This window comes from Panthera leo, chromosome D1, assembly GCF_018350215.1.
Source record: "Panthera leo isolate Ple1 chromosome D1, P.leo_Ple1_pat1.1, whole genome shotgun sequence".
Lineage (NCBI taxonomy): Eukaryota > Metazoa > Chordata > Mammalia > Carnivora > Felidae > Panthera > Panthera leo.
This window is the reverse complement of record NC_056688.1, coordinates 81,346,681-81,369,585: the sequence shown is the minus strand read 5'-3', so window position 1 is coordinate 81,369,585 and position 22,905 is coordinate 81,346,681. Positions and strand designations below refer to the sequence as shown.

General features: G+C 36.0%; 2 protein-coding genes across 5 annotated transcripts in view; one reads left to right on the top strand and one right to left on the bottom strand.

The window, feature by feature from the left end:
• Positions 1 to 2,812, top strand: part of SLC5A12 (solute carrier family 5 member 12) — a 47,335-nt gene extending 44,523 nt beyond the window's left edge. Inside the window, exons 14-15 of the mRNA XM_042906626.1 lie at positions 625 to 752; positions 2,660 to 2,812. Coding sequence (XP_042762560.1) covers positions 625 to 752; positions 2,660 to 2,812 — 281 coding nt within the window. The remainder of the gene's footprint in view (positions 1 to 624; positions 753 to 2,659) is intronic.
• Positions 2,813 to 12,440: 9,628 nt separating this feature from the next.
• The window catches only part of ANO3 (anoctamin 3), a 184,780-nt gene continuing 174,315 nt past the window's right edge, over positions 12,441 to 22,905 (bottom strand). For all 4 annotated transcript variants that reach the window (XM_042905626.1, XM_042905628.1, XM_042905629.1 and 1 more), the window contains 3 exons: positions 19,766 to 19,846; positions 19,484 to 19,589; positions 12,441 to 14,423 (listed from right to left, as the gene is read on the bottom strand). In XM_042905626.1, the coding sequence (XP_042761560.1) occupies positions 14,241 to 14,423; positions 19,484 to 19,589; positions 19,766 to 19,846 (370 nt within the window). In that variant the 3' untranslated portion in view covers positions 12,441 to 14,240. The remainder of the gene's footprint in view (positions 14,424 to 19,483; positions 19,590 to 19,765; positions 19,847 to 22,905) is intronic.

Here is a 22,905-nt window from a genome sequence, read left to right as displayed (position 1 = left end):
GCAAAAGTTCTAGGCAGGAAATATTGTCATCCTTTAAAGCTTGGTTCAAATATCAATTTGACTTATTCCACAGCAGGATTTGAAGGAATGGGACGTTGGACAGGTGTGTTTTAAAGATTGCAAAGAAGGTGTCAGGAAAGCCTAGACTTGCTGAAGGGAATGTCAGAGTATTGCTTATTCAGGATACTGGGGTGGAAGGAAGAAGAAACGGTAAACATAATCTTTTTAATTTTACAAATATTGACTCTGATGGCTTCTAAAATATCTGATTTGAGTGAAAAACCAAGAGTTTTCCTAAAGGAAGAAATCATGATTCCTGCTATCCCCTCTGTTGACCTACAAAGGGTAAGAATAGAGTTTTCCATAATCCATCTTTAAAATAAGTATGGTGTCTCTGTTTAACCCTATAGTTGTGAATTTGCCTGACCTGACAGTTTTTGGATATTTAAAAATCTATCCTCCTACTCACTTTGAGCAGTTACCAATCTCTGTCTATTAACCAGTCAGGCCTATTTTCACTCTTATACTAAGAAGTGACCTACTTAGTAAGTATACAATACTTAAATCTTTATAGAAGACCTAGAAATGTGCAATCACCTAATCCATCTGTCCTTTCATTAATAGGTTATCAAAGTGGCAAGGATATTCAACCACTGCTAATTAGGCCGGTTTGCAATTTATTTTGCTTTTGGTCTAAGAAATACAAAAGACTGTGCTGGTGTGGTGTTCAGCATGACAGTGGGACTGAGCAGGTAAGCTGATGTTTGAGCTTCTGAAAAACACACATGAGTTCACAAGGATTCCCTTGTTGCCCAATTAAACCATCTACAAAAGTGGGTGTGAGAAAGGAAGGCAATGAATATTACAATCTGAATCTAGTTTCAGCTTCAGTTAACCTCAGCTGATTAGCTTTTGAGCATATAAATATGTTGACAGGTAAATGTACCTTTGGGGTGAATTGTTGGCATTGCAAGTAGTTAGTTTCCAAAAGTCCTTTTACCCATTCTGAGGGTGAATTCTAGGAAAAATATAAAAATGAACAGAAGAAAAGGAATAAAACAGGGGGCACAATCTAGTATCATGGTGAAAAGCATAGACTTTAGAGTCAGCCCTGGATGTAATCCTGGTTCCATGTCTTACTTGCCTTGGGTAAATTGTTTAACCTCTTTCAACCTCAGTTTATATCTGAAAACTGGGAGGAGAGCATACAGTGCCATCTGGACACAAACATCTCTAGCTCCATGAAGTGTAAATATAGAGTCAGATTGACTGGAAGAACTTCTTAGAGAAGCAGCAGGATGCCCAACTCCCCTTATCCCACTGAGAATTGTTTAGACTAGAGACACCATCCAAGTGTCATTAAGCTCCTATCAGCCAAAGGCCACCAGCAACAGCCTGTGGTCAGACCAAATCTAACTTATTGACTTGATGCAGCCCAGGCGGTGGGTGGGGGTCACTCCAGGGAAAGCAGGCAATGCCACCCTTAACAAGAGGGATGCTGGGCACATTTTTTGTAAGGTGTGGGTTCCCACTGTAAGATTCTGACAGGAGTCTAAGTTGGAATGAAAAAAAAGCTGTCTAGTGTCCATTTGGTAAGAGAGTAATAATCCCTCAGAGTTATTACAGCATTTGACAACAGCTGGACCTTGGGAGGTGTAACGTTTCCTGTTAAGTTTGCAAATGGTCTTATCTATGTCAATCGTCTCTGCCTCATTAAGTGTAAGAGTGTATATTTTTTTTCTTAGTTATGGGTTATTGACTTTCTTTCAGTCCCACACATTTCATACTTTCAGTACTCTAGAAGACAGACTCTTTACCTATATCACATCACCAAAGTGGTCAGTTGTTCTCCTTCCCCAAAACACCATATTAATATGGATGTGAAGTAAAACTGAGTTTAATAATTACTGAAGAAAGGAGAGCACTGTCTTGAGAGGCATTCAGAATGCGAAGGCACTCTATTTTGTTGAGAAAGCAGCTGATCAAGCAGTTCATTGTTTGGTAAATGGGTTTGGAGGAAGTTCTAGAAGGAAATAATCAAGCTATTTACTGATTTGCGACTTATATTCCTGGGCAAGAATTTTCTGGAATGAATGATAAATCCTGTTGATACAGGCAGCTTCTGTTCTCAAGGCTGAGCTGAGAGTGGGAGGGAGTACTTAGTATGTCATTATTGGGTTCCTTTCCCGAAGGATGACATTAGGCAACCTCTGGGGGAGTCTGCATGTAGGTCCCACTGCTATGATCAAGAGGCCTTGCTGTTCATGAAGGAAGGGCAGCACCACTGTCTGAGACATAGGTTTGTTTCTCCTAAGGAGATAACGCTACTACCTTACAGGGCTACTATACTAACTGAGAGATATACAATATACATTTCATCACACAACACAAGATATATTGCGAATGTTCACTACATTGTTCTTTCTGTTTTTATTATCATTAGAGATAGTACCTACGTGAATTGAATCATCATCATAGTTATGAATTAAGAAATGTATTGCTTTCCTATTTATATAACATTTGACTTGATATCATATCATTTGATCATATTATATCATTTGGGGGTGGTGCTGAGCAAGATTCACTGAGAGTGATTTGGAATACATTAAGACTAACTCTTTAATATGTGTTGTGGTTTTTTTTTTTCCATTTTCTTCAGGAAAACCTTGAGAATGGCAGTTCCTGGAAACAAGGGGCTGAATCTGTCTTACAGAATGGACTCAGGCAAGAAGACCTGGTCAATATTCCAGGCCATGATCCCAAGGACAAAAGCTACAACAATATGGCACTAGAGAAGATTACTCATTTCTAACGCATGCGAGTGTAGCACACACACACACACAACACACACACACACACACACACACACACACACAGACCGTGTACTATGTGCCTATTGGTTAGCAGATTTGTGTAGTTGCCACTGCTAGAAGACAGGGATGTCTCATATCTATTTATACTTATTTATAACTACAAATAAAATGACTGTTTCCAGCATATTCCCAGGACATTCTTTGGAAGACCCCAACGTTCACATGAGAAGAAACAGCCAAACCTTAAGTGTACTGGCAAACTTCCTTCTGGGTTGAATTAGGACTGGATTTTACCACAGTGAAAAGAATCAGTCCCTTTGCTTTATGTCATATTAAACTTCAGGGTTTTTGTTTGTCTGGTTTGGTTTTTGATGGTTCTCTAAGAATCAAGTATCTTGGAGTTTACAGGCAGAATGTGGAAGGGGGTATGCATATTAAATGCTTCTCCATCACTGCTGATAAAAGGGAAGAATGCCATCTACCCCAGCCCCCATATCTCACATATATGTAGGCACATTTCACATCACCCCACACTGCAGTTACAGTTGGAACACTTAAATGCCATCAACCCCCTCAACCCACACCCCCATACCTTTAAGTCTTCTTCCAGTCATCCCTGCTACTACAGCTGTCCTGACCAAGCCTTATAAATAATTTTGCTCAGTACAGGAGAGGGACTGGTATATCTAGTGAGTGCCACAATCATAACTAAACACACTGCTCCCTTTGGGCTCTTGATGTAGTATTTCTTTCTTTCCATCACCTTACAAGGGAAAAATGATTGTGCTCAACAAAAGTCTGGAGTCTTTCCCAGGGCTGGGTAAAGAGGAAAAAGGCATGTCCTATGTAGGAGGCTGTTAGGATGGCATCTGGCAGAGAATCTTGCAAGTAGCTTAGCAGCCCACAGATTTCACTAGTCATGGGGTCTTCTTTGGAGCAAAATACCTCATCCACAGGTATTATATTCTACTTAGTCAGCTCTTCTACACCAGCTCAACATGTTCCACCAGGCTAAGGTGAGAGAAATAAAGATCTATACAGTTGAATTCACAAAAATTATTTTTTAAGTTCTAGAGTAACAGGAAACAATTGAACAATAGTTAACAAATGGAAAGGCAGTGCAAGCTTTTTGGATGAAGCGAAAAAATGAAATCCTTAAAAAGTAAAAAAGAACCAGTGCCCCAGGGGCTAGACCAGAGGAAAGATAGTAGGAAACGAGCCAACATCTCAGCGTCCGGTCCATTAGGGCAGGTGTCAGATATTTAGTTTGGTGGCCAGGTGAGATCAAAAGGTCTAGAAATAATATATCAGCAAAATAAAAAGAAATGGTCCAAATGGGCAAGGATAAGAAGTCCCAAAGGCTATGTTGTTTAAAAGTAACCCAGGAGGAGAAAACCTTAAAAGAAGCATAAGATAGGGGGAAAAATTATGTAACCAGTATTTGTTATTAGGGAGAGAATATAGAAAAAAATCAGTGGTAAAAAATATGCAAAGGAACTAAAGAACAATTGGAATTTATAAGCCACATTCCAATGCTTTTCTTCTCTCCCTCCACTCAATAGAAGAGGAGAATACAGGGAGAAAACGAGAGAATTGGGCTGTGGTTTACAAGCGATATGAGAAAAAATACATTTGGAAAAGGAAGGAAAGAAGTAATAAGTAAAAAATACATTTGGAAAAATATCTGAAAATGAGAAGGAGCAGAATTTCTAGAAACACTTTTTCTAGTCCAGCAAGGTAATGAAGGTATTGATCTAAGCATTTGTAGATTGAAAGGCGCAATTGTTTTCTAAACAATTTAGTAGTTAGGACATTCCTATGAATTAGAGCCTCAAAAATATATTGGGTGAACGTTGAAAATTTGGCCAAACCTCATTGGTTTAGTAAATATCTTATGATTGGGAATGGAAACAACCACTCTGAGGATGAGAATTTCATAAACAGCAGCCATTGGATATGTGGCTTTTTCTCCCCCCAGAGGAATGCTTTACTGATAAATTACCCCTTATTTACTTTAAGGAAAAGATAAATCCGTTACTATCCCTGCATCCTGCCTTCTCACCACATCCCCGTCAGAGATTCTAACGCTGGAGAAAGAACACAGAGTGGTGTTCTTTCCAGGCAAGAGCATGAACCATAGTCCCCGAGGCGTGTCTGAACTGATCAGCAGACAGGCATCAGAGAGCACATAGAAGTCTGCTAAAGCAGACATTTTGAGCTGACAGCTGCCCCCCTCCCCAGGAAGTGCATAGGTGCCTGCACGCAGGTGTGGTCTCTGCTGCTAAGAACCAGTAAGGCATGGAGCTGCTTCTCCAGACACACCAGACACTCAAGGCACTGGGTGAGAGGCTGCTGGGGCATATGTGTGTGTGTGTGTGTGTGTGTGTGTGTGTGTGTGTGTATTATATAGATATATATCAAATAATACATTTCAAGATTTTGGACTTTCACTTGAAACTGTACAAAAACAAACTGTACTAAATAGTTCTTTATTTTACTCACAAATTTTACTCAGAAATTATTCCACAGATATCACTAGGTCAGCATTTTTCCCAGAAGGTTTTTTGGGACACTTTTTCTTTTCTTAGTCACTGATTCTCTTACCTGGAGTGTTATCAAGGCATAAAATGACTTACAAATGGAAGATATCATCATCATCATCATCATCATTATAAAAATGGCTCTGTCGTCTTTCATTATGACAACATTCTGAGAGCTTGGAGAGTTCAATATAAGGATCCCTCCTAATTCTTCCTATTTGAACAAACATGGAAAAATCTAAGGCTTCAGGTAGAGACCAGATGGGAGTTCAAGAGAAAAACCATCTTCCACAGTGTCCAGGAACCACATTTGTTGTGTGGCTAAACAGAAACTGTGAAGTAAGTGCAGCCAATAGACTTGACTACTTTCTTGCACCTCTCCTACTCTTACTCCTCCCTAGGAATATCAGCTCAGACTTGTGTCAAGGTTGCTGGTGTGGTATAAGGTCTGTTCAGTGCCAAGTTAAATCCGGGCCATGGAAATACGCTGAACTTGTGGCCATTTTTGCCACAGAATGACCAGGGATATTCTCAGTAAATGGAGCTATGAATGATGAGTTCTAAGATGGCCTAAAATGTGCCAAACTTAATGCTGGTCTCTTTCTTTTAAACTCAATCACAAATATTAGTAAAAATGAAACGAATGACTTCAGTGTTCTCTTCCATTCATGCTGATGAATTCATTTTGGTCACTGATATTCTCTTTGGTACCATTTGGAGCAAGAAGTACAGCTTATTTTTTTTTTTAATCTTTATTTATTTTGTGTGGGAGAGAGAGAGAGAGATAGAGAGTGAGCAGGGGAGGGGCAGAGAGAGAGAGGGAGACCGAGAATTCCAAGCAGGATCTGCACTATCAGCACAGAGCCCGATGCATGGCTCCATCCTACAAATAAACCCTGAGATCATGACCTGAGCCGAAATCAAGAAGTGGATGCTTAACCGTCTCAGTCAAGCAGGTGCCCTAAGAAGTACAGCTTATTGATGAAGGTGACAGATTGGACTTAGCTTAGGTTTAGATGTAAGTTTTGACATAAATTGTCTCAGCAGTCTTGGCCAAGACTTTTTAGAGTTTAGTTTCTTATAAATTAAAAGGAGCAAAAATTGTCCCTACGTAATAGGGTTGTTGTGAAGATTTATAGAGGTAAGTCATATGAACTAGCATGGTGACTGGCCCCCACAAAACATTCAATACTTGTTAGTCTGCAGTATATAAAGAAAGTGATATTACAGTATTCATTTTAAGTTAAATTGGTTCACTGTTTCTCTTTAAAATTTTCAAGATACTGGCTTAGTATGTGAATTACTGAAGTGGTTTAAGAATTAGAAAGAACAAGGTAACCATAAACTATAAACTAAAAGTCATGCCATTAATTTCCAAACAGTAGCCTTTGAATGGCAATTTTAAATAAAGTATGATTTCTAAGGGTCCTAAATTCTTGAAAAAAAGAAAAAAAACCCCACTGTTATAAAGATAGATAAGTTTATTACTGAAAATGCAATATTCATATATATGATTTGTTAAGTATTACCAATGTAACACTTATACGTAAACGGCATCTCAAGCCACGTGTATGACTCAGTGCACAGTTTATAACTGTGATTCTTCCAACAACGGCAGAAGGGGCGAGGGCTTTTCCGTTGTTTAATTCAAATAATATTCCATGAACATAAATTTCATTCCTTTGTGATTTTATAGGGTTCTAGCATTTCATTCTAAAGAGAAAAAGAAATAAGCCACACACCAGGGGACTTGCAAACAATATTTCAAATCTTTATGGTATTACAATCTTACTTAAACATTATTACAAAGATCAGATCAGTAAATAGAAAAAAAAAAGTAGAGCAATCTCCTTTTAAATTGTTCTTAGAAATAAGTTGTTTTAAAATGCTACAGACATTTTAGCTCTCTATGTATACATTTGTATATTCAGAAATTTCATGTGCTCAATCTCAGTATTGTAAGGTAGCTGGGTATACTGTAAAGTTACCTCTTTTATCTAACATTAATAACCTTGAAGTATAATCTATTTCCAAACAACTAAAATTTAACTGATATTACCAATGATATTAAAAGGAAACAAAATTTTAATCAAGTGTAATTCATAATTGATAATCATCTAATGGGTTATTTTAATTTGTAATTCTTGGAAAGAGTTAATGCTGTTATTTCCATTCCAATCTCCTGACCATACCAATCTAGATTTGCAAATGCCTATGTGAGTAACAAGCACTCATAAGCCCCCTTGTCTATTATTGCACTCCTGGTGTTTGAAATATCGGCTATATTCAGAAGACAGAGTTAAATATACAAATATTTGGCTATTTAATCAGAACATGGCCCTTACTTGGGGTGTGAGAAGATATTGGTGCCTCTCTCATTATACTTTCATGACAAATTAGAAAAATAATCCTACTCTATCATGGAAATGTTAGTTGTTAATATTTCTGTATATTAGTGGGAAATTTAAAATTATTTTTTTCTATTTTCAAATTTTGTGTGTCTTTTTTCATACAGCTATGAAATACTTCTAAATTTAGTGCTGTATTTATACAACTACTCAATTTTAAGTAAAATGTCTTTAGAATGAGTATAGATATATAAGATACATAACTATTTTAATTATTTGTTTTTAAAAGTAAGTTCAGATTGAAGTGTATTTAAATGATCAATGTGAATATTTTCTACAGGGTTAGGAGTGGGATGCAAATAGTTATCCACTCGAAAATCTTTTATATAAACCTAATAGATTAAGGCAGGTCTACCAAGTCACCAAGTAATCATACATCAAAATAAGATTTGACATACTATATTAACATGACTTCTTTTACATATTTTGGATAATATCTATAATATTTGGGCTGCCCAAAGGCTTGGGGACACACACACACACACACACACACACTGTCTCAGAAGTAACCATGAGAAGGATTTTATGACTTAATATAATAGGTTACTATAAATTAAGAAAACCAATATATAATGGTGATGTCTTTTATAGACTTTGGCTTTTTTGTCCTTAGGAATTCCCAGAAACAACCATTCATCTGTTTTTCAAAAATGTTAAAGCAATTGTGTATATACAGATGTTCTGAACATCCAGTTCCTCATTACAGAATCTGCTTTGACATATTTAAAAGCTAAAAAATAATTTCATGTAGTATATTGATTCAATGCCCTAATGTAACTGCCATGTAAGAAAATAAATGAGCAATTCACAAATTGCTTATTTGTAACAGCGTAAGACAGCAGAATTTGTAGAGCCAATGTCATTGACTGATTTGGAATCTACATAATAAAGGTTTATGTACCTTTCAAGAATGGTAACCTGAAAAATGGAGTCAATCTATTTCAAAGGAGCAAATCTTCCTTAAATTGGCATTACAACTTCTTACGAGAGTTTAGAAAGAGTCTTTAATGATCCTTCATAATTAATAATCCACGTAAGAATAAAAATGGTTGGAGAAACCACTGTCTCTTCCCCAAACTTCCTCTTCAATTAAAGGACTCCACTAGCTGCTTCCTAGATGAAAAACACAATATTGATGCCAATAGCCACACATCTTAGAAAGATAAAATTGCATATATTTTTAAGTGCATTTTTAATCTTCAGCTTTGAAAACTGAGACTTTTATTCTTTGGCTAGACTTGTCACTGAAATCTAAGCTTACCATATTTAGCTTTGTAATCTTAAAATAGATAAAGAAAAAAAATAATGGGAAAAAACTTCATTTCTTCTGAATTTTACAGAATGGATGAAACTGTGGTTGTTTTTCAGTCAGAAAGAAGTCAGGGTATGTGCACAGAAAAAGCTGAAATAAGACCTGCAAAGCAGGCACTTTTGCTTAGGTAGGAAAGTCTCTACATCCCCTCAACCATACCCCAAACATTGCTTCCACAATTATCTTTGCCATCAGATTTTTCTGGCCACTCAATCCCCCTATTCTCACTTAATGAAAAGTGGGGAAAGTCTGGCTCATACTATTTGTTAGAAAGATTAGATTTAGCCTGATGTGGGGGCACCTGGCTGGCTGAGTCAGTAGAGGGCGTGGCTCTTGATCTCAGGGTTGTGAGTTCAAGCCTCATGTAAGGCATAGAGATTATTTAAAAAAATAATCATTTAAAAAATAAATTAGGCCGACTATATTCACCTGGTAATGTTGAGTGGCATGGACACCGACAAAATAATTATAAAGCATTTGAGGCAGTGTGAATACCACATGGGGTTAGCCATCCATATATATAACAGTTATATTTTGTGGGGACCATTTAATAGGTATCATTAAATTTTGCTTTTCAACTAATAATTTAGGAAGTTTTCCCTCCTGAAAAACGGAAAGCAGAGAAACTGCTTTTTCCACACACAGAGAGAATTAAGATGGAAATAAATATTCTGAGGAAGTCAATATAGGCATATGTCTGGAAATTTGCCCCCTTCTTTCTTAAAGAAAGATGTAACACAGCATCCACACAGTTTACTCTCTCGTGTACTCAAGACTCACTTGGATCCAGCTGGATGTAGAACCAGTTTTATTTAGGGAGAATCCTGCTGGGGCACAAAGTGGGATCATCATATAAAACAGTGAGATTCGATGGATAAACTGCTTCTCCCTGAGAGTAGATTTTAATTATACAAGAAATTGGATTTTATCCTAAATATGAGTCTCTTTTTTTATCAACGTATCTGCTTTCATTTTCCTTTCCTGAAAAAAAAGATGCCTTAATGTGGATGTTGCTAGAACATAGTGGCTATAATACTTGTGTTTTCTAGAAAGAAAACCATCAAATGTGGTTGTGGATGTAGTTTTTCAGATGAATCCAGATGGCATTGAAGACATCACCATTGCAAATGCATACATCTTAGGTAGTAGGAACCTCGTTTGACCAATGATTCTAGCTAAAGCTAAATCAATCTTCCAGTTAGACAACTCTTGGCACATTTCAATTTGAATAGCAATGCCTGTAGAGAAATTCACACATTTCTATCAAAAGCCGGGTTTTTTAGGCCATTCCTAAAACGTTCTCTCCTAAGTGACTGAAAATACCAGAAAGAATAAGATGATGACTTATTCTCTGGATGAAATCTACAATTATTCCTAAAACCTGTTATAATATAGTGATTTGGGGGAAAATGTAGTGGAAATACCTTATGACCATAGTAGGACTGAGCTGGGCATATCTCAGAGAGTAAGTATGCATACGTGCACCACCCCCCCCCCCCCCCAACACACACACAAACACACACACAAGCACACACACCATACCCTGGGCCTATGTTTACCTGCCTCCAATTGACAAACTTATCAGCTCAACCATATTAGTTACACAACTCTTCAGGCAACCTAAATTTTCAATTTTGAGCATCAAGTTGAGAGAACATGGGCAATTTGGTAGCCTATTGTTGCCAGTTGGCTACACTGTCCCTGTATGTCCTCCTTTCTTGGCATGAACTTTATCTGTGCTAAAATTCCTATCCTAAGGAGATTTTGATGGTGATTGGTGGAGTCAGCCCAAGTGTGAAAAAAAGAAAATGCTTCTGTGTGAAAAACATTTACTGCTTTCATAAGAACAAATCAACCTTCCTCTCCCCTCTGTTTCTAGAACAAAGCATTATTAGAATCAGTACGGGATTCCATCTGTACTTTTCATGTGCAAATGCCTTGATGATGACAATGAGCTTATCAGAGAACAAATAGCCAAAACTTTTTAAGAGTGTAACAAGGGCTTGCAAGAATAGGAAACTATTGCCTTCAGAGCTAAAGAATGAGCAATCCCTTCTCCCCAAACACACTCCAACTTATAGTGAAAAAACAAGCAGGATTAAATTGAACATGCAAATTATAGGAAAAATACCGTATCACACAATTTATTGAGTGAAAGAGGTTCCTTTCCATTCCGTTCTAAAACAGATTGTGCTAACAGCCATTCTGGAAGAAAGTGCAGCGTTCAGAAGTTGTATTTCATCATGCAGTCACTCAGCAGCATTTTATCGAAAAGTGCGTGCACAGACTCAGACAACTGCAAACTATTTCAGCTATAGTCTCGATAAATTTTTCACACACTGGACTGGGAAAGTGCTTCAGCTTTGAACAACTTGTCAAGGCAGACTGCATGCACATATATGTTAGTCATTTGCTTGAAAAGACAACGATTTAGAATATGAAAATAGATAAGCAGCATTCATGTAATACAGAATTCCTGAGAATAGTGTGTGCTATATAAATCTTTGTGAAATAATTTGTATTCCTATGAAAACCATGATATAAAACATGTCTCTCAACGAAAGCAGAGTGACTTAAAACTCACATACTGTGAGGGGCTGTCAATATTTTGCTGTCAACAACCATAAAAGCATAGCTAGTTTCTACTGCATTGTTTCACAAAAGGAGGATTTCAGGTAACTTTTTCGGTGATTCTCTCATTTTCTATTCGTCTCGAAAATTACCAAAGGCAGCAATACCTAAATCAATGTATTATAATTTTTTATTGAAAATGCCTTTCTCTTTTCATTTTCTTTCTCTCTAGGCAATCAATACGATTTTAAACACTGATGGTGGTAGTATAAAAATAACTCAGAAAGAGCAGAAAGAATTCTCAAGGGCATGACTACCACTATTCTTTGCTCTACAGTAAGACAAATATTTTTGTCTTGTGTCCCTAATTTGGGAAAGACATAAGTGTCAGGTTCATTTATGTCTTCAATAGGCATACAGAACATTTATCCTCAGGCATGGTATACATTCAACTAACAAAATAAAAGGAAATGCTGCAGATACTACAAACATGGAGGAGTTTAAAACTCCTTTGTGCAGTTAGTGGAACTAGTTGTTATGATTAGCAGGTGGCAGAAACAGAACCCCCGAGGAATCTGAATGTAAGAGTCCTTGGCAATAAGGGCTTGGGAGGGAAGTTTAGAGTCTGGGGTCCTTCCTTTTGCCCAGAATCAGAGGGCAAGTGGGGAAGTGTTCATTTTTGACAAGAACAAACCAACGAACAACTATAATCTGTCAGCTTTTTCCTGGAATAAAAGAAGAAAAAGTAAAAAAAAAAAAAAAACCCAAAAAACAAAAAAACATTTTCAGGGTTAGAATGATAGCAAATAGTTTTCCAGTAAGAGAAACTTTATGATTTTCTTACTAGAGATACTCTAGCATATATACAAAGCAGCTTTATTTCCATTGTCTTTAATCTGGTCTTTATACATTTTGGAAACAACCATGCTTTATTTGGAAAGCAATCAGAAAAAACTGGAAAATTTTATTGGGAAAAAATTGGAAAATTTTTAATTGGAAAAAAACCCTAATTGGACAAATAATAATCACACAATACATATATATGACTATATATATGTATATAAATGTGTGAGTATGTAATTCGTCACCCCATTCCCAGGGGAGGAAGACTGAGATCAGTTTTGATTTTTTTCGCAAGGAAAGGTGTCTTGATTTCTCCCACACATTCCCTTACTTCAACTCTCCTCTTTCTTCCCCACCTGCTCCCAGAGCTTACACCTCCGCCAGACTTTTGTTACTTGAGGTTTCATCATTCCCATTGCATCTGTCTGTGAACAATAACACTCACAGAGTTGACACCGAAATAGCAACTCCACAACAAAGCAAAACCATGTCTGTCATTGTTGATTTGATCTTAGTTTTAGAGAGTTTTCAAAAATCAACCAAATCAATCTATCAAAGAAACAGTAACAGAAAACTCCCTTTACTGATGAAAAGGAAATAAAACAAAAAATACATGTGTGTGTATTTACAAATAATATAAATTTATATTCATGCATTGTTTTCATTAGCTCATGAACAAAAGTGCACATTGTTAGAAAAGCTTAACGTGTTGCAAAGCATCTGGCTTCTGATTTCCTGAATAAATAAGTCACGATGGCATACCATGTAACTGACCTCAGAGCTGCACAAAATGTAACTTGCATTACATATTGCCAAGGTGCAAAAATACAAGGAAAACCAACATATTTACAGCATTTCAAGTTATTCTGTTATTCTGTGAGAGTTGTTATAATAAACTAGGGAGGAAAAAATTAAACATACTATAAAACAGCCCTCCACGGTAAAATATGGATGAGTGGTATTCTAAATGATATGAGAATAAACACCCATATTTTATAAGTATGTGGCTCTACTGAAATTTAATTTAAAAAAAAGGCAGTGAAACTTGTTCTGTCAGTGATACAACACATTTGAATGTAGCAACATTTGAATGTAGCCAATGCAATAGAGTATGTTTCAGTGAATGATATTCTTTTTAGAATCTTAGATTTTTGGTTTGACTAATAAAGGTGTGCAACTCTTCGACTGCATAGTCAATGTAAAGCAGCATAAATTCCTTGTAGCACAGATCCATAAACTCAGAAAAAAAATTCCCCAAACTTATAAGCTGAAGGGACATGGAATTCTGGCAGCAAAGGCAATAACTGATGTAAGTCATTTCTTATAAGTATCTCAACTCACCTAAGTTTCCAAAGTCAGATTAGTATGTGACTGAAGAGCAGGTGATACTGTAAGCATGCCTGGCTTATGAACGTTTACATGGAAAACTGTTGCTAGAAACCTCACCATCACCCTTCCTATCACAATGCAGCTGACGGAAGGTAGAGGTCTCCAAACACACAACTCCCTGAGGCTGGTTCTGAGAATTAGATCCCGGCTTCCTGCAATGTCAATCTAACCATTTAGATGTCATGAGTCATTTTTTTTTTTCTTCCCTAGAAGCCTGGATATTCCAAATCTCAGAGATGGCTGTGATGCATTTCCAAGTAACATATCATATGTATGGTTTGCCAGGTATGCCTTCCTCCTGGATCCCCCCTAGAATTTAAGGTTGCTATCATTCCCACCATTGGTACTGCCCTTCAGGTATTAACTAAGGCCATTCATGGTGAACAGGATGACCACTTTTTCTCCGTTGTTGTTGCAAATGTTCTAGTTCAGCCTCATACATCATCTCTTGGACCAAGTACTTCTCCCGTCGTATTCGGTCATACAGGTTCTTTGGTACATCCGGAATCAGGTATGCGATGAATGACTTGATCCCAAAAACAAGGTGCTGCAAATTTAAGAGGAGAAAGTACACTTTTCAATGATTCTGGAATGCCAATTATAGAACAGATTGTGAACAATGTTGCATTTGCCTTACAATCAAGCATCAGAACTCAGAGTGTACTATCTAGAATATTAATATTTTCAGAAATTATATTGGTGGGTGCCTGGGTGCTACAGTCGGTTAAACATCCAACTCTTGATTTCGGCTCAGGTCATGATCTCACAGTTTGTGAGTTCCAGCCCCGCATCAGGCTCTGCACTGACAGGGCAGAACCTACTTGCGATTCTGTCTCTCCTTCTCTCTTCCCCTCCCCTACTTGTGCTGGTACACACACACACACACACACACACTCTCTCTCTCTCTCTCAAAATAAGTAAACCTAAAAAATTTTAAAGAAATTATATTGGAACAACTATACTGTTGTCTTCCATCACATAAGTATCAGGAGAAAAGAGAATTCTTTCCTCTTTTAGGTGCCACATGTTAAAAATCACTTTATAAACACTGAATGAATCTTAAGTTCACATCTATAAAATCCTTATATACTATGCAATCCTATTATAACATGCATTGATATATAGAGATGAGAAAGATCACATCCAGGAAAACTCAGGTCTGATAGATCATAATCACATTGTATAAGCCACATAGAAAACAGTCTGCCCATGACTGCATTCTGTGAGACTGTGGACTCAATCTCCAGAACATGCATTTCATAGATTTTCTACTCTAGTAAGTTCAAATATTGTAAAATATTTTGTCTCTATTACATAATTCCTTTATGATAAACATGTATTAATTTTTAAAAATAGACTGCCAAAAGGGCGCCTGGGTGGCGCAGTCGGTTAAGCGTCCGACTTCAGCCAGGTCACGATCTCGCGGTCCGTGAGTTCGAGCCCCGCGTCAGGCTCTGGGCTGATGGCTCGGAGCCTGGAGCCTGTTTCCGATTCTGTGTCTCCCTCTCTCTCTGCCCCTCCCCCGTTCATGCTCTGTCTCTCTCTGTCCCAAAAATAAATAAAAAATGTTGGAAAAAAAAAATTTAAAAAAAAAAAAAAAAATAGACTGCCAAAAGTATTGTATATAAAAAAGACAGGACCAAAAACCAAAAGGTAATAAGCCTGTGGTCCAAAGTTCAGAGGCTGAATGAAACTGCCTATGTCTGAACCATCCTCTGACCCTTATTAGCTGTGTAACCTTTTGCAAATCACCTACGCTCTCTGTGTCTAATCTCTAAAATGGTGACAGGAATGATATCCCTTAATGGTTATTATGAGGATTAAATGAGCAGATATATGTGAAGGGCTTAAAGAAGGGCTTGGTGCAATAGAAGCACCACTTAAATATCATCTCCTATTATAATAACTGCATCCTTTTTCTTTTCCCATGGAGAAGAGTAGACCTTTCAGTTGCTCAGAAAAGAAAATCTGATACTGATAGAGTTAGGATGATGTGTGGAAAAAAAGAATTTACCTACAGGACTTTGTGACAACCTTCTCGTTATGTGGAAAAGAGGAATTCAAGGTACTTTTAACTGGGTTTACGTCAGTGCCTCAGGAAATTGCACTGCACAGTAGGTCACAGTAAAGCCTGTCGTATTCACCATAGAAAAGTAGATCGGGAGTTTCTTTCCTGATCATATATTTGGTATGCACATAAATATCCAGCAATGGGTCTCAAAAGTATAGAAATAAAAATCAAAAACATTTGTTATAATTTAAAACAGTGAAGAATATGCTCCGAGTCCTATACAATGGTAATAAATGAAGCTATAAACGGATTCACATAGAGAGAATGATTCAGTATTTTAAAAAATCTATTTTTTAAAAGGCTAAAGTTTACCATTTATCAAAGCAGCCTTGTAACCAGTTACAGATGATAATTTTCTTAAACTGACAGAGTGTATCTTAAACAAAAAACCTGCAGCAAATATATTTTTAAAAAATCTGAAGTATTTCCATTAAATTTAGAAACAAGATACAATTGCTCACACCATTGCTATTCAATATCTTACTGAAATTTCCAGCAACACAGTAAGGAAAGCAAGAGAAATGGGCATAAACCTCACAAGTGAAGAGACAAAGCTGTCCTTATTTGCGACTTGTATTATCACTTGAAAAGGCTATCCAACAGATTTAACAGACAGAAGGTTAGAACCAATGAAAGACTTAAACAAGGAACATTGCACATGTTAGAAAAGACCATTAGAATTCCAACAGAAATCAATCAAATCATAATGGAGGCTAAGACAGTGTTTATAACAGCAATAAAAATATCTACAAAGTTTCTGGAAATAAAAAGGAATGAACAAGCAAGAGAATATTTTAAGACTCTATTAGAATGGTTTGAATAAATTTCATGTTGATTAATGAATCAGCACAGATTTTGTAAATAAGTCAACATGTGTTTTCTATAAATGCAATTCTAACCATAATCCTTGCATGATATTTGAGGGACCTGAAAAATGGCTTCTGAAATGTATATAAATGATGGATAACTCTAAAGAGCTAGGGCAATTTTTAAAAATAAAAGCAAACTTGGGGCGCCTGGGTGGCTCAATATGTTGGGCATCCAACTTCAGCTCAGGTCATAATCTCTCAGTCCATTAATTTGAGCCCCACTTCGGACTCTGTGCTGACAGCTCAGAGCCTGGAGCCTGCTTCAGATTCTGTTCCCTCTCTCTCTGCCCCTCCCCTGCTTGTACTTTGTCTCTCAAAAAAAAAAAAAAAAAAAAAAGCAAACTTGGCAGGGGTAGGAAGTGGCTGGCTTTATCAGATATGAAGATATATTCCAAAGCCAGGGCATTTAAATAGTGTGATAAGGAACAGGAATAGACAAATGGAGTAATGAAATCAGAACATTGTGGCCGGGGACACACCTACTATAGGAAATTGGATTATTACAGAGGTGGATTTACAAATCAATGGTTAAATAATATATTATTTAATAAACAGCAGTATAAAAATTATATTGAATGAGAAAAATAAGCTTTTCCCTTAGTCTCTATAAAATGTCCAGATATCTTTAACACATGTGATAGGTAAGATTATATAATTAATAGTAAAATACGTAGTAGAATATATTTTTGAGCTGGAGATAAGACAATTTCCTAAGTAAACTACACACAAAAAAAGCAAAAACGTTAAAAGGAAAACCATGAAGGACCTGATGACATCAAAATTAAACATTACTTGTTTATAGATAAAATTAATAGGTTATGGACAAGAAAAAGATATCTTGTATATTTATAACTGGTGAAGACTAATATGTAGAACACGTAAGAAAATCTTGAAATTTGGCAACAAACTAGAAATTCAGCCAAAAATAGATCAAGGTTATAAATTCACAAAAAAGGAAACCAAAATGGTTTTGTAGTACTAAAAGTTGATGACGTGAGTTAACAGCTTAAAACAAACAAACAAACAAAATTAAAACAAAATATTACCTTACTCTTATTCAATTGCAAAATATTAGAAATTCACATTATATGAAAATCTGGTGAAAATCTAAGGGAATTTTGGAGCGTAATCTGTCAGTATTATGTGAAATTAAACAATTTCCAAACCTGAGTATAATGTTCCTGAAAAACCCTTAAGTATGTTTAGAAGGTAGTATGTCCAATATTTATAAGAGATTTATAGAGGTAGAGAGATTATTACAAGCCCAAGTACCCACCCACAGGGGAATATGGTATTTAAAACCAATGAACTATCATACATAAGTAGACTGAAGAAATTATCTAAATATGGATTGACCTCATAGAAAAATCTCTGTCTAGGTCTAAAAAAAGTAAACTGGGTAAGAGACAAAAATAAGTTATTGCATAATACCATTGAAGTAATTTTGAAAAAAGAACACTTAAAACAATACTATATATACATATGTGTATGTTCAAATAAACATGTGGGAAATTTTCTACTGAAGAAAAAAGAGTGGGTGCTTTTGGAGTGGGTGGGTAATGGAATTAGTAATGAGGAATAAAGAAGAAAAAATAAAGAGGGAATCATTTGTTTCCATGATGACAGGCTGCTGTAAATTGAGGCATTTGACTAAGACTGTTCACTTGAGTTCCAAAAGAAGATGAAGAAAAAAGTGTACATTAAAAACATGCACAATAACAAGAAGACTTTTTAGAATCATTGGGTTGGAAATATGCCTTAACCTCTCTTATGTTACCTGTAATAAAGTGAAACGTCACACTTCATCAGGAGACACTTTTATAAGCTTATGGAACCATTAGGTAAATAGAATTTCATCCTGGATTAAACCTTAGAGGTAAGCATTTCGTTTTATGGATGAAGGATGCTTCACTACAAAATTTGACATATTTTTTGGAGATCAGTGGAGAGGTATATCTGCCTTTAAAAAAACTTTTTCCAAAAGTCTTATGTATGTCTTTTTTTCCTCTCCATAAAAAAACAGATACATTCAGTTTTTCCATGGAACTTAATGGTACCTTAGAGAATCGATACTCAATATATTCCAACACTAAATTCTCCACGGCATCAAGCTTCTTATATGCTAAGGAAGGCAACAATACTGTAGCTTCTCCAAAATTTCTTCACAGGACTACAGTCTAATATTATTACATGACTCTGATAATCAAAATCTATGCACATTTTATGAAAGTGTTCTCGGGCATTATTTATTGAATTCTGCAATGTCCCTTATACAAACACACATATGGTCAACTGTAATTAAGTTATTAGAAAATATGTTTCTTATTCCCAATGAATAAGTATAGATTCTCTCGTCACATGATGAAAACCATCCTTTCCTTTTTAAATATGGTTACTAACAGGCTCAAACCTAAGTTTTCAGTTGAACTGTTAATAGCTTCTTTTATCTTAGTTTTCTGGCATAAATACCCACTGACCTACCTTCTTACATTATTCAGCTTTTGCTTTTTTGCACTTCTTATAGCAGTTTCACTGTATCTGAATCTTTTACTGGGATATACACAAGTCCTTTTTTGGAAGTCAGTGATGAGCTGACTTGAAAGGGCCAACTCATTTATCAGTAGGAAAAGGGTTTACTGATAGTAATTTCATCAGCCTGTGACTAACCTCAAACACAATAATGAAGGCCAATCGTGCAGCGAGGATATGCCAGTATTGTAAGGTGAACTCATAGGGTTTAGAACTCCACGGGGGACCTCTGTAGTCCCGGTACCTAAAATCCACAAGACAAACAATGTGAGGAATAGAGACCAAAGCATGGAGGCCCCAAATGCTGTAATTTACCAAAACTCCAAAATGACAGCTGAAATGGCCTCATTAGCATGTAGAGGGAGGAGATGGAATGATAAAAGCAAGAAGAAAAGATAGCTATAATTTACAAGTATGTACCTGCAATAACCAGATTTTCCCACACCAAGCTCACTCAGGTCAAAGAAGGATAGGCTGTTGTTGACATATCCCTTTAAACAACTGGGGAAAAAAGAAAAGTATCACATGATTCAGAGATCTATAAATTTCTGGTCCAATTCTTTCATTACACATGACAGGATTCAGTAAGTCCTATTAATCCTCTAACTTCCATTATTATGTACGTTTACGTTAATGAGACAAACTCTTGTCCACTGTTTTTTTTTTAATTTTTTTTTTAACATTTATTTATTATTGAGAGACAGGGTGAGACAGAGCATGAGCATGGGAAGGGCAGATAGAACACGAGACACGGAATACGAAGCAGACTCCAGGCTCTGAGCTCTCAGCACAGAACCCGACGCAGGGTTCAAACTTACAAACCGCAAGATCATGACCTGAGTCAAAGTCAAACTCTTAACAGACTGAGCACCCAGGCACCCCTCCACTGTTTTTCCCCATTCATTTGGATTACATTTATTAAGCGCTGACTGTGCACTAAGCATTGTGCTAATTACTTCCTATGTGTTAAAACTCTATAAATATATGTTTTATACGTGCAAATCACACTATCTGTCTAATTATTAATTATAATTGTAATTATAATTAAGCAGCCAATAGAACAGCATGTGTAGTTGTGATTTAACTTATACAACATATATTTATTGAGGACCTATAATTTGTTAGAAAAATTCCTAGATGACTGGTATTTGACAATGAACAAAACAAGTAGAAATTCCTATCCTGATGGTGAGGTATTAAATTGTAGTCAGAGTTAAGTTTTACAATAACCTTAGAGCATGTACATTATCAATTCCATCATATAAAGAACTAAGTTTTACAGAGACTAACTTCCTCCAAGTCTATAATTCTCAAGATTTTTGAGCTCAGCTAACCTTTAAATTTTTAAAAAAATTACTAGGATCTCAAGAACCTTTTTGCATGAATGTGGATGCATTGCTATTCACACATTATAAATTAAAATAAATTTAGAAAATATTTATCTATTAATTCATTTAAGATAATTTATCAAATTCATTACAAATTGATATAAACAGCACATTTTTAAAGGAAAATAGTGATAAGTTCCAAAAAATATAGTAAGAAGAATGACATTGTTTTACATGTTTGCAAATCCTTTGATGTCTGTCTTACTGGAATACAGCTACATTCTCACATCTGTTTCTGCATTAAATCTATTGCAGAACGGTGTTTTAGTTGAGGAGTAAGTAGAGAATCTGGCCTCACATAGATAAGTAGTTGAAACAAAGGATATTTTAATAGCACTTCAAATAATTGTTGATAGTTTTCATGGATATTACACCAAAGTTCTACCTGTGCCATTTCTTAAAGTTTAATTGCAATGTGGAGTCTTAAAGTATCAATAAACTTTTTATATGGATTTTACATTAAAATCCACAGGTCTATCTTGTGTTTTGAAGTCATATTTTATCTATGCATAATTTTGTAACCTTAAATATGGGTCATCTGGGAAATATTTGTTTCTTGAATTATGCAGATCTTCCAAATATTGTTATATTTTTACTATAGACTACGAAAAGCATAATTGTTAATATCACCATTGATTTTTATCAAGAAAAATCTGTAAGTACTGGGAAACTTTCAAGGTCAGTGGTAGATAAAATTATCTAAAATTTTGATTTTCACTTTAAAACCTGAACTTTATTAATGGCAACAAATATGTCAGTTATTTTTCTTAAAATGACACGCTACTTTTGTCCATTTTCTAGAAGAGTGTCTCCTACATACGCCAGTCTGAATAACCATAGTTTATCTGGAAATCATTATATCACAGTATGAGCATTTTGTGTAGTTTGCAAATCCAACAATCATGCAAGTGGTTTACTCTGAGACGAGCATCACCACACTTTAGCATATAGGAGAAGTGCTTTATCACACTTTGCATTTTGTCACATGGAATACTGAAAAGACATTTATTCCAGGCGGGGGTTTAATAAATGTAATAATTATTGTTTCATCAAGGACATTCTGAATTTTCTTACTGGCATTTTCTAAAATGGTGGTTATACAAAGGAATACAGTCATTGCTGTTTTTGGTACCACTGCCTTCAGTTACGCAAAGCCACAAGAGCATTTTATCCACTATCGCTTTCGTATCATCTGTACTAATGTCATTATAGCAAACAAACTAAGAATATCTTAGTATTATTATGAAAACAATATCGGCCTTGTGGACTCTGAAGGACACACATGTTGAAAATCACTGTCCAGAACAAACGGCCGTTCAAACCTGGATTCAAATGTACATGTATCTCATTGTAAACCCTGAATTCTGAAGGACTGCACTGGTTTTACTCCCTTGCCTGTCCATCCCAGACCCCATGATTTGTCATTTTAACCACTCTCTTGCCAATACCCTCCTCTCCACAGCCATTTTGTCCTTTTGCTATCTTGGTCTGAAAAATTCTGATCTGAATGAATCTACTCCAGCTTAGCTGCTAAGCATACCTAGAAAAAATTAAGTAACAGGATGGTCTTAGGAATGTGCAGTTTCAACCTCGTATAAGCCCTCTACATCTCTTCTTAAAGTTATTCTACATCTAGTCACTGAATATGGAGATGTCTGGTGCTATCTACATGAAAGGCAGGACTGGAAATGAATACACAGCAGATAACCAACCACTTTCATTTTCACCTGCCACTAGATGGAAGCAAAGACAGTAGCAAACAACACTTCTAAGGAAGAGGGTTCCCAAACATGCCTACGTATTATAAACCCTTAAAATCCACTTCTAGACTATTTTAAATTAAGAAAAACTTTTTTTGGCTTTTCACTATTCATGCTAAAAGTAGCTTATTTATATTGTCTTTTACAGTTCATAAAATGTTACTTTAGACACTATTTCTTTATTAAGGGTCCAGATTGATGATTGTGCCTGGATCAAGGCGACCCTTCTGGATAAGGGTCCAGATTGATGATACTGTAAAAGGCAGTAAGAATTTCAATCTAGGGTGTTTGCTTTTAAGTTAAAGTCCCTTGACATGACTCCAAAATACAAAATAAGATTTTATGTCTTTATTACTTCTCTTTGAAAAACTGAGATGTTTATGTTCAGAAAAGCGTCTCAGTGTTCTGAGAA